This window comes from Lolium perenne, chromosome 1, assembly GCF_019359855.2.
Source record: "Lolium perenne isolate Kyuss_39 chromosome 1, Kyuss_2.0, whole genome shotgun sequence".
In the NCBI taxonomy this organism is placed as follows: domain Eukaryota; kingdom Viridiplantae; phylum Streptophyta; class Magnoliopsida; order Poales; family Poaceae; genus Lolium; species Lolium perenne.
Window position 1 is genome coordinate 240,874,823 of NC_067244.2, and position 12,103 is coordinate 240,886,925.

At 40.5% G+C, this 12,103-nt stretch overlaps 1 protein-coding gene and 1 pseudogene across 1 annotated transcript; one reads left to right on the top strand and one right to left on the bottom strand.

Moving 5' to 3' along the window:
- Positions 1 to 1,307: 1,307 nt before the first annotated feature.
- LOC127327392 (chaperone protein dnaJ 10) lies at positions 1,308 to 4,870 on the bottom strand. The gene is made up of 10 exons (XM_051354162.2): positions 4,736 to 4,870; positions 4,505 to 4,631; positions 4,354 to 4,413; positions 3,816 to 3,898; positions 3,477 to 3,639; positions 3,249 to 3,378; positions 2,827 to 2,985; positions 2,582 to 2,754; positions 2,385 to 2,465; positions 1,308 to 1,592 (listed from the first exon to the last, which is right to left on the bottom strand). The coding sequence occupies exons 2-10, from the start codon at positions 4,589 to 4,591 to the stop codon at positions 1,512 to 1,514; spliced, it is 1,017 nt and encodes a 338-aa protein (XP_051210122.1). The 5' UTR covers positions 4,592 to 4,631; positions 4,736 to 4,870; the 3' UTR covers positions 1,308 to 1,511.
- A 126-nt stretch (positions 4,871 to 4,996) lies between these two features.
- On the top strand, positions 4,997 to 11,195 carry LOC139834951 (arogenate dehydratase 2-like; annotated as a pseudogene).
- The last annotated feature ends 908 nt before the right edge of the window (positions 11,196 to 12,103 follow it).

Consider the following 12,103-nt stretch of genomic DNA (forward strand, 5'->3'; position numbering starts at 1 on the left):
GCTATTGGTAGAAATAAGAATCATGGCACAGTTCGCTCGACCAATAAAAATAAATATTTTCAAACGTCTTCTTTAAGATTTCGAAGAACATGGATCTTTCAAATGTAAATATTATTTAGTTTCTTATTGCATTACCCTAATATTTTTCTTGCCCAATAATACTATTTTTTAAATATTTTGTGTGTGATGGAGATTGTTAAGGGGCTAGAACACCAATCATGCTTAAAATGCTTAAATTTTACGTAATATATAAAAATTTATCATAAATAAATATCTTTAAAAAATCTACAGTAGGGGGGGGGGGGGGGGGGGCTGGCCCCCTGCCCTAAGAAAACTTCGCTACAATGAACAAGGGGCCCTTGGTGTCATCTCGCCCTAGGGCCCCCAAAATCTATGGACCGGCCCTGGTTGTTTTACTCATTACCGGTGCCAACTATTCTATCCTTGGAAATCACATGAACATCAAATCCAATATTTAGGAGCTAACGTTTAGACCTTGCGCGACAACCGTGTCAAAATGGGGCAGTTTTACAATGCTATTGTCGATTACCACTAGCTTGGCCCATAGACCTTTAGGGCAGAACCTACTATTAGTTTAAATAGCACAAACATGCGTGAGTTGCAACGGAAGGAAGGAAAAAAGTTTAAAGAATATATTCTCTACGGTCAATATTAATATATTAATGGATTCAACTTTATCTAGATTTGTATGTATTTAACTAAGGGTTTAGAATATATTCATATTGTATCTAGATAAAGTTGAGTCCACTAATATGGATCGGAGGGAGTATTTTAAAAAATACTGTAGCGGTGGAACCAGACAATCATCAGCCTTGGAACTTGGCGAAACATCCTTGATTATTGAACTTGGTAAAATTTATCTATTAAAAATGACAAATACAACCCAATAATATAGTATATCTTTTTCACACCTAAACTTGAGTATGCATATATATCCCATAAGTCTCTTAGTTCCCGCGTAGCGGAAATTGGATTGCTTCAATGATTAGGAGATTTGTCCATTAAGTCTAGGATGTAAAGCTCGAGCAGGACAGGGGTTTGGAGCTAGGGTGGCAAAATGGTGTTACAAAGGTTGGTGCTGAGTTCAGTTAATCACACGAATCTCTGAACCTGTATGTACTCCGTATATCAGATAGGATGTCTTATAAAAACTAAACGTTCTGCCTTTTTATTTAAGAACATTGCTGGCCGAAGGTGTGTTAAAGTGGAGGTTCCCTTATAAAATGTTGTTGGAGCGGAGATTCCCTTACAAAAGTTGTTAAGAGTGGAGGTTCCTCTGGCAGGAATGGAGTACACTGGCGAACTAGGATGCCGGATTCAATACAAGAAATGCTTCGTGTTCAGCATCCAGCTTCTTACAAAAAAATAAGGAAACCACAGGTGCAACCAAAGCGACCTGCTGGTATCAAAATATTACATGCAGACAATACGTAACTCACAAATATCCGAATGATTCACAAATGGTTAAAGTGTTCTAATGTTCTCAGTCTTCAGTGTGACGCTGCACCGTCCGGTTTTGTCGGAGTTTCAACGCGTAGGCTGTTCTCGCGGTAGTAGAGAGACTTTGAGCCCTGATTTCACAAATGAGAGTTATGGAACGAAGTTACTCGTCATGTCATCTGCTAATTATGTATACAGCTCACTGGAGGCAAGCTTCCATGCATAGAGGAAGAATACAGGTAGTGCGCAGGGAGAGGGGAAAGTAAAGGCAGAAGACGTTTGGTACTGAATTATGAGATGGACAATGCTGTGTCAGATTGTGTTCTAGTTATTTTTTCTGATTCATAATGTTGCTGTTCGATTACCAAGGAAGAGAACAAAAAGTAATGCATCCTGATTTCATGTTTGACTTTGTAACTGGAAACAGCCAAAATCATGCCTAGGCAAAACTGGTGACTTGCTTTGATTCCCTAGACCTAAGAAAAGACTTCAATAGCAAGTAAAGCGAAACATACCTATCCCATGAATCATGAAATCCCCAGTTACTGAATTCCGTAAGATTTGAGAAGGTATACAACCACAAAACCATTAAAGACGTTTCCACAAAATGTATGTAGTATACAATGTTCTATTTCCTTTCTATCTTGATGTGCGAATATAATCAAGGGCCAATATATTGAAACATTCACGTGGTTTTCAATAGTATGATGCACAATCACCCTAAAACTAGGTGCTTTGGTGTATTTTTTGCTAATGAAACACCGGTACTAAAAGTTTGTATGTCTGACCATCTGCCCTCATTAACTGTTCAGCATACTAGATGAAGCAAACCAATTTGCTAGTAATATATGAACCGAAAGTTTGTAAACATTGTGGCTGTCCTCATTAACCATTCAACAAGCTGAAGGCTAAAATAAACTTACTTGGAATATCGTTCCAAGCTTTTTCAACGCTTTTGCTCGGAACTTCAGAACATCTTTTGGGACAGTGTTATCTTTTAGAACCTGAAGATCAAAGAGATCAATAAAGCATGAGCAAAGTAATCCATATATTTCTTTCTACATAGATATGCATAAATGACAAGCTTTCACCAAGTTTGTGAGAAAAAAGGACGACTTACTGCTTGGCACACTCGGGAAAGTGTTGACTCAATATCAACCACGTTGATTTTCCATAGAGAATTAAGCATGGCCTCTTTTTTCTCCTCAAAACTCTTCATAAGCTGCTCTTCCTTATTGGCACCTTCCTCAATCTTTTTCATTCCTTCTTGCAGCTGTATGAGAGCGATAGCACCTGTGGAGAGAACTCATTACTAAGGAGGAACTTACAATCAACAAAGAACTAAAAGAATGGCTTAGGAATTACCTGAAGCAGCACTAACTTGCGATTTAATGGTGTGGCCCTTGTCTCTTACCCACTCAGCTATGAACGGTACACCCATATACAATTTACTCTTTCCGAGTTCTCTTGCCGATTGCCGTACATAAATATATCCAACAGTGTGAAGCATAGCCTCACCAAAAGCTGAAAATGGTTTCAAACAAGACAGTGATGAGAAGGCTAATGTAAAATACTGGGAGTGAAGGAATAATAAATTATCAGGAGAAAAGAGTTACAGGTTTTGTTGCAACAAGGGTCCTATAAAGGTTTTTATGGCCCTTAGCTGTGGATATATTTCTAAGATGATAAAGTGGAACTGATCTTTTTAGGGGGTAGACGTAAATGAAGCAGGAAGCGAAACAGGCCACATAAGAAGGCACAATAGTGCACATTCACATGATATATACCTGCTTCGGATAAACGCTTAGCTTCTGCATTTGCCCAGTCCACGAATTCCTCCTTTCTACCATCCACATATGGTTGAAGTCGGTCCTTTAGGCTCTGAGTAAGCTTTTCCTCTCTTCCTTTTTGCATCTCCTGTGTGACGGGAAAGTTGTTAAGGTTTAGTTTCTGCATCAGCATGGCAGGACCTTAAACTGCATGATAATTTCAGCGCAGCTAACTAAGTGGCATACTTTTATCTTGTCTTGAACCTTTGCTCTGGTCTCTTGACTGTTCAAGCCTTCATCAACCTCCACTGAAGCTATGGATGCCAAAGCAAGCTGACCGACATAGTCTTCAAAGTAGTCGCTTCCAAAAAGCATACCAAAGACAGCAGCAGGATCGACCATGTTATCCCTGAAGGCCACATTAATTAACCGAGTAAGAAGAGAATTCACAGCACAATGAAGACAATTACCATTTTATTTCCACATAAAGCTATGGTGTCTAGAGAGTAGTTGTGTATCTTTTAGATGCAGCTAGTATGTTTTTCGACGGTTAAGAAAAATACTGACAGAAGCACACGGACTTACTGGGGAAGACCCTCCTTTCCATACTTATCATAAGCATCCTTTTTCGCTGCATCGCTTAGGACTTGGTAGGCCTCTCCGAGTTCCTGCCAGGAGCAAGCTATTTAAGTACTTAATAACTGGATGATCATTTAAATAAATAGACACTTGACGCCATAGATGGAGACACTTACAGGGTAATGGATTCAACATTTAAATTGATGAGCATATAAGCATTTAAATTACTATTGGTGAAAGTGGAACACATATTGAGACCATGGACGACCCGTAGCTGCTAACCGATCAAAGTATGACTCGCAACGAGTAGTAACAACATTGTTAAACACTTAATAAATTTACTCGAAATATACAGAGATTAACTTGGATTAACTCGGAATTCAGCCTCAACCTGTCCTCAAAACCATGGGGTTGACTACATCAATGCGTTTAAGATACTCCGTAGTATTGTACGGAGTATTTACTACATTGACAGGCAATTTCGCCCGTTCCACAGTACACTGACACACACGCAGAGAGAGAGAGAGCGGAAGAGAAGGCGCACCTGAAACTTGCGCGCCGCGTCGGGGTTGTCAGGGTTCTTGTCCGGGTGCACGAGCTTGGCCTGAAACGCAGACAAACCCACCAATTTAGCAATTTAGCAGACAGGGATAGACAAAGGGCGTAGAGGAGGGGAGGAGCCGCGCGTGCATCACCTGGACGTAGTAGGCCTTCTTGATCTCGGCGGGGGAGGCTTCGACGCTGACCCCGAGGGTGTCGTAGTAGGCGGTCTCCTTCACCATCGCAGATGCGGCTCCGGCACCGGATGGATCTCGCCCGCGGCTACGAACACGACCAAAAAACACAGCGAATGTTATCAGTACTGGGGAGAAACCGAGAGCCGCGAAGGAGAAGAACCCGGGTCCGAGAGGGAGAGGGGTGCGCACCTCGGCGGGTTCGAGAAGCTTCTGGAAGGTTCCGGGCGAAGAAGAAGAGGAGATTTGGGGAAGTTTCGATCCGCGAATACCTGGGGAGTCGGGTGGTGGTGGTGGGAGCCTGGGAGGGAGGGGTAGTCGTTTATGGTGAATCTAATCAACGTGGGCGGAGCGCCGGGACCACCTGTCGGTGATGCCACGTCACCGCGACAAAGCGCCTCGGTGATGCGCTGGCACGCTGTCGTGGTTTTCTGCGAGCGTGAGAGTGAGACGATGACGTTCTCGGCAGTGGGCGATGGACACGTATATATAGAGGCAAAGCTTTTGCCTAGCTCTCTTCTCGCAACAAACAGCGATGCATCTTGTGTTGGACTTTATAGTGAATCTATCTATCTAATAATTTTTTTTTTTTTTTTTTAGACCAATGTACCTAAATCAGCCTTCTGGACCTCTATTTTGAAAATTCTACCTCTCCTCAAAGCCCATTCCTTCTATCAAATCACTCAAGGAAATATCTCTTTATGGAGTTCTCCTTGGTTCCAATCATGGGAAAATATTTATAATGATCTCATAATTCAACAGCCAGACTTTGTCTATCCGGCGCTTGTGAAGGATCTTTGGACTCCTAATCGGAAAGCTTGGAATGTGCAGCTCATTGACTCTCTGTTCCAACAACCTATAGCTCAAATTATTAAGCAAACACCCATTATTAATTCTCAGGAGCAGGACATTCTATGCTGGACGCTAACCCCGAATGGAAAGTGCAATTCAAAAACTTCGTACTATGCATGCTTGCAGAGATTACAGGAACAGGGAGAGCCAAGGCCAAGGCAGGTTTCGCAGGCAACAACACAAATTCTAAATCAGGTTTGGAAGAACAAAACAATCTTGCCAAGGATTCAAGCTTTTGCTTGGCGTTTTCTTCGAAGAGCCCTTCCTACTGGAGCCAGGGCTGGTAAGTACTCAAAACACATTAGCAAACTTTGTTGCAGGTGTGGTCTGGAGGAGGACGATATTCATCTCTTTTTTACCTGCCATTTCGCAAAAGCAGCTTGGTTTATCTCTCCCTGGTTTATTCGATCTGATCAAGTCATACAAAATAACAGCTCTTTAACGCATATTATAATGAATTTGCTGAATATCAATCATCCTTATGCTTCTCTTCAAAACATTTTCACCTTTATGTGGTGCTTATGGAAGTCTAGAAATGATTGCCTCTTTGGCAGAAAAAAAGGAGAACCGTATCAAATAAATCTGAATGCACAAGCTATTCTGAACAATTTGGAACTTGTTGTTGCTTCTGATCCTCTCTTGCAGGTACAACCAAAGTCCCAAATCCCAACGGGGATATCAGCCATCCCTGTTCAAGGAGTAACACTCCAGTCCGATCTAGTCATTGCAGGTGCCAAGGTCTATTCAGATGCTTCTTGGAAATGCAAGAAAATCCCTGGAGGTGTAGGAGCAACAGGAATTGGTGTATTTCTGCAGTACATGGAGAACAGCCAGAACTTCAATGTCATGGTACAAGCTTCAACGCCACAAGCAACTTCTGTTCTCCAAGCTGAAGCTGATGCAATGCTCCTCGCAACAAAGCTAGCTGAATTACTCAACATAAACAGCCCAACTCTACTGACGGACAACCAGATCCTTGCGAAAGCGATGGCGAGTAGGAAACTGGATAACCCTCAACTGCATTGGAATGTAAGGGAAACGTTTGCGGAGATCCTCAACTCCATGTTGAAGACAAATTCGCAGGTGTTTCACATCAAAAGAGATCTAAATGGTGTCGCCCATAACTGTGCTCATCAGGTTCTCAGGCAATCCCTAGATGAACCTATATTTAGATGTGTTTGTTCAGCTCATTCTTCACCCTCCTGTCATGCAATCTCTATTCTACAAAATGTATCCTGGCAGGACTATGTAATACAAGCTGTACTCTGCACTTGAGCTGAATATATGTTTGGCGCCCTCCGCGCCCTTTTTCCAAAAAAAAAAAAAAAAAAAAAAAAAAAAAAATCTATCTAATAAGCGTCTCAGACTTCAGGTGGCATGGCACAGAAACACGGCTTAATTAAATCTCACGCGGATGATAGTGATATCGCGTACGAGAAGACAACGATGACGAGGCTAAGAAATCTCTAGTTGCTTAACCGCGTGTGTCACAAAGTCAGACCTGCCAATCAACCTCTTCTTCTGTTGTGCACAGGATAGTCCTCGTTTTGGCCAGATCTTGAACAAGCACACTCTAGAAGGCATGGTGCGAGAACTCGAAAATCGGGGTTATTCTCATTTGCCTTAGAAGAAAGGTCGAATTTCCTTTCATTTGTAGGCGATGTAAGTGTTCGCACACATATTTTCATGATGACTTTCAAATTTTGTAACTCATGTTTCCAGCATATATGTGTTCTAATAATTATTTAGAATTATTTCTGCAGATATGTACTTAAATCAGCGCTTTCGTTTATTGATAAAGTTACATTCAGAGTTTCAGACAATCGATGTTCGCTCATGAAGTTTTGCGAAAAAAAATGTCAATTTTGATGGTATGTGCAAAATAACTTCTGTAGAGACATTATTTTGGATTTTTTTTTTTCATATGCCACACAAAATATATCTTCTCCACAGAACTTTGTGAACCAACATAGAATGTCCAGATATGCAACCTTGTTTTTTCAACAAAAAAGATTAAAATGCACTTTTCATAATAGGTATATCTAGACATACGATCCGAAACACTCTTATAGAAATAGTGGTCTGAGTCCTAGTGGCGATGAGATTTTGCCCCGGTGATTCGTGACTTGGAGTAGCGGCATCGATAAGTTGGGACGACAACACAAGAGAAATTCGGAGTCTAAACTTGTAGGGTGAAAACCTAAGATCTGGTCTTAATAGGTTGTGCCTAGCACTAACCTTGTTGAAGGCATTGTTTTGTTAGCGTAGACTTTTTCTTGGGTGAAAACCTATGGCTATGATCAGGGCGATAATTGTGCTTGTGCACTATTCCCTTCTTGAATGCGTCACTTTTGGAGAAGACAAGATATAATTGGCATCTTTGCGATATTAATATATTTCCTTTGTCAAAAGAAGAAGAAAATTACTTGTAATGGATTTATACAGCTGCGGGGACACCTTTAATTATTTGATGCAGATGTCTATGAAATTGGAGATGAGATGATTACTTGCTCACTGTATTTGCAGAATATTGTTGTTGTGTAATTGAACCACCTATTGTGACATACTATTGAATCATGAGCATGTGTGTGCATCACATGTACAGTAGTAGAGTGTAGGCCGATCAGCAATTGTTAAAACAACGACACAATAAGTAAATAAATCTCACGCAAGTATGGTCCAAGTTATTAAGGACATTTTACATGCAACTAATAAAATAATTCCAAACAGCACAAATCGAAAAGAATTGAACTATGGGAAGTTTTATTTTCAATGCAGTTCTCTAAAGCAGCTAAGAGCTTACACCATTTATGCACGAACTGTAGATGAAAACAACTGGCCCAAAATCGAGCAAGAAACACCCTACCAATGGGCGGATCAGTTACAACCCAACACAGTACGCACAATAACAAGTGCAATCCTTTTCTACGGGTCAGCCGCATCTCTCCTCTTTCTTTTCTTCTCTCAGGAAGACAACCGCCCCCTCTACCGAAAACCTAGCCGTTCCTCCACCTCCACCTCTCCATAGATTGGTTCCCCCTCCTCCAGTCGGCCTCTCTAGCGTTGGAAAGGGTAAAAATCCTATCTATGCGTAGAGTTCATAATAAAAGTAGTCTTTTCAATAGGTTGTGTTAGGGTTTTCGTAGCGCTTCTTTTTCATCTTGGCGTCAATGGAGATTGCATCGTCTAGAATATAAGTGATCTTCGATCCTTCATTCATCGACGAGATCTCCCTCCCGAAGTCAATGGTGCTCCTAGAAGATTAAATTTCTCTAGGTATGGTCTTTTTTGCTTTGGTGGATCGTTTTTAGATCTGCAGCGAGGAGGATTGTCCTGACAATATTTGTCTCGGCTGCTACATTCTCCGTAATGGTGATCCTTGAAAAAAAAAACCACGAACTGGACCGACCAGGCCAGCCCTTACCACGCATGAGGGTGTGCGGCGTACCGTAACAGGTTGCCCTATATATCACTCGTTAGCATGCTGTTGTACCGTATGCTAACTAGGTCGATCTAGATGGGCCTAGCCCGTACTGAACGGACACGAAACATACCGAGTAGACTACTTTCACGTTCACACGTTCAACATTAGCACGTTCGTTCGATGTTTCCGTTCGACGCTGGATTGTACGTTTTAAAAAAGGAAAGACTAGGTGCATTGCTTGAATTCGAAATTTGCTCAAATTAAAATCTGGTTGAATTCAAATTTGCTCGAATTTGAATCTGCTTGAATTCCAAATTTGCTCAAAGTCAAAATTTGCTCGAATTCAAAATTTGCTCAAATTTGATCTACTCGAATTCAAAATTTGCTCGAATTTAGAATATGCTCAAAATCGAATTCGAAAATTGCTCAAATTCAAATCTGTTCGAATTCAAATTTTGCTCGAATTCTGAATTTGCCCAAATTCAAAATTTTCTTAAATTCGAAATTTTGCCTAAAATCGAAGTTTGCTCAAATTTGAGAAAAACAAAAACGAAAGAACCAAACAAAACCGAAGAAACACTGAAAAACTGAAAAAACGGAAAAAGCGGAAGAACCAGCCTAAAAACAACTAGGATGCACTTACTGGGCCGCGACCCAAGTGAACACCTTGTGCATGCGCGGGCGATAAATAGGGATTCACCGTGGTAACGGCCAACCTGGTCGGCGAATCCTATACACCAACCATCTGTGTACTCCATCTGTGTAACAGGCTGTTGAAAATTGTGTCGTTGATCGCGCGGTGCTGCCGCTAGAGAATTCTTTAGGTGGCAGCATAGGTCGAAACTACGACCTTCTGCTTCGCCATAATAAGATGGACATTGTTGGCGAGGTGCGGCTCGCGGTTCGCCACTGCTTGTTGGCCAACCGTGGTGTCAAGATTGAGAACCTACGGAGTGCCATGGGCCATCCTCAAGTGAGCCTGATTTGCCCAGCTGTTCCATGGATTTATTTCTGCAATTTTTTTCATTAGTCTCTATTGGGTTTCATATATTCTTTCTGAAAACTAATGTGTAGGCCCTTGCGCAATGTGAGCAAACACTGACGAAGTTAGGCATCGATCATAGAGAAGCTGTTGATGATACAGCCGGCGCGGCCAAGGTAGGACATTGTTTATCCTACCTGTTACACTGATTATAATTATGACACTTCTTGGTTATCACAAAAATTATGTGAACTTGGTTGTTCAGTATTATATCAGAACACCAAGTGGGTTTATCTAGTTGATTCTGTTATTACTAATCAAAGTAATATGTGTCCTTCAGTATATTGCAGAACAAAAACTCCAAGACACTGGTGCAGTTGCTAGTTCGTTAGCTGCTCAACTTTATGGACTTGATATTCTTGCAGAAAATATCCAGGTAGAAAAAATATATTTCCGAAATCATAATAGAACATCTTATCTCCTTTTACTGGAACAATAACTTACATATTTATGTAGGATGACACAGATAACTTAACCCGTTTCATGATGCTGGCTAGAGAACCCATTATTGCTCGCACTGATAAGCCATTCAAGGTACTAAAATTCGTTCAGTTTTTTTCTTTGGTTTCGAAACTTTTTCTCTTTTTTTCAATAGAATTTTATGACTAAGTGCTGGATGCATCATTTTGGGTCTGAACACTAAATGAAACACCAAATGTAAATTGCAAAAAAATGGGCTCTTTTTCAGATACAGGGAATCTTCCTGCAATTCACCGCTCGTATATTTCCAGTAACTGTTAATAAAATATAGCTCTACGATCATATGATCTCCAGACCAGTATAGTGTTCTCACTAGAAGAAGGGCCTGGACAACTCTTCAAGGCGCTCGCAGTGTTTGCTGCTCTCAGATAAATTAATCTCACCAAGGTAGTTTCAACAATCTCATGAGTTCAGTATTTATTTAAAACCCACATGCGCTGTTTGAAGCCGAACTGATAAGTCCTGCATCGTTTTTGTATGGTGATGCGCAGATGGAAAGCCGTCCACACAACAAAAGACCTCTACGTGTAGCTGATGATAATTGTTCCACACCACTAAAGTAAGAACACATATTTATTCATTTGAAATTTAATCAACAGTACACAGATTGAGCTACATGAAAACTTTATATACAACAATGCTTCTCAAACTGTTGTACCAGGCACTTCGATTACCTTTTCTATGTAGATTTCGAGGCGTCAATGGCTGATCCAAATGCTCAGAATGCTCTGAGTAACTTAAAGGTGTGGTGTCATTGTTTAATATGGTCTGGTTTGTAAGCGAGCGGTGACTCAATTCGTTTTGTTTTTGTTTCTTTGCAGCAAGAGTTTGTTACATTCCTGAGAGTTCTTTGAAGCTATCCTAGTGATGTCAGTGAAACATGAATTTTCTGGCACCTGCTTCAGACGATGTGCTTCTGAGTTGGTTGTCAATATTTGGCTCCGGAAGAGCAGCATTTTTTCAATGAGGAAGAGTTGCCATTTTGTAACTCCACGATTCGTTTCTGTCCACATTAAATCTTCCTGGGGTACATGTTCATTCCATGTTACATTACTTGTCCAGATGCTCTTTACTTTCTGTGTGAGAGAATTCTTGACATATTTCCTTTTTTTTTATCTGAGCTCGCAAGGGCTTATATTACATAGTGCTAGATACTTTGTGGATAATAGTCTTTGGTCCCTTTGTCTGTCGGTTTGTATCCAGTCTAGGTTCCTAAATAGTTTTTTTTAAGATTTTGCCATAATTTCTGTAAGGGAGGAGGCTATATGAACATGATAATGATCATTTCACACAGGTAATCCAAGAAATGAAATGGGTGATGCTGTGATGGAATAGAAATTTCCATGTCTTACAACCAGAGTCCTGAGATGAATTCAGGAGGACCATTTGCATGTAATTTTTCTAAATATCTAATGTTTCCTTTTTCTAAAAAATAATAGGTTTGTTCTTTTTTCAATTGCTGTACAAAATGTTTTCTAACTGGTATAGTTCTACATATATTAAATGTTCAGGTTCTTTAATACTTTATATGTTGTTTTACCTATTTTTCCATAGGAAATGCAAACAATTCTATGATTGTAATGCCTGGAACTAGAACCGATCATAATTGTAATGTCTCATGTATTTCCTTTTGTGTTCTTTCTGTAGTCAACGTCATGTACATTGTTCCGCAATGCAAACCGAGTATACAATCAAGGTTTTCGACACTCAGATACATCCAGAGGTCTTTCATATCCAAGAATGATTTGAATAATCTATTGAA

Excerpts from the sequence above, each read along its gene's own strand:
- LOC127327392 (XM_051354162.2), bottom strand. The coding sequence starts at position 4,591 with ATGGTGAAGGAGACCGCCTACTACGACACCCTCGGGGTCAGCGTCGAA. Across the intron at positions 3,379-3,476 it reads AGGTTCAAGACAAGATAAAA|GAGATGCAAAAAGGAAGAGA; the intron begins GTATGCCACTTA and ends CCCGTCACACAG. Across the intron at positions 2,755-2,826 it reads GCAAGTTAGTGCTGCTTCAG|GTGCTATCGCTCTCATACAG; the intron begins GTAATTCCTAAG and ends TTCTCTCCACAG.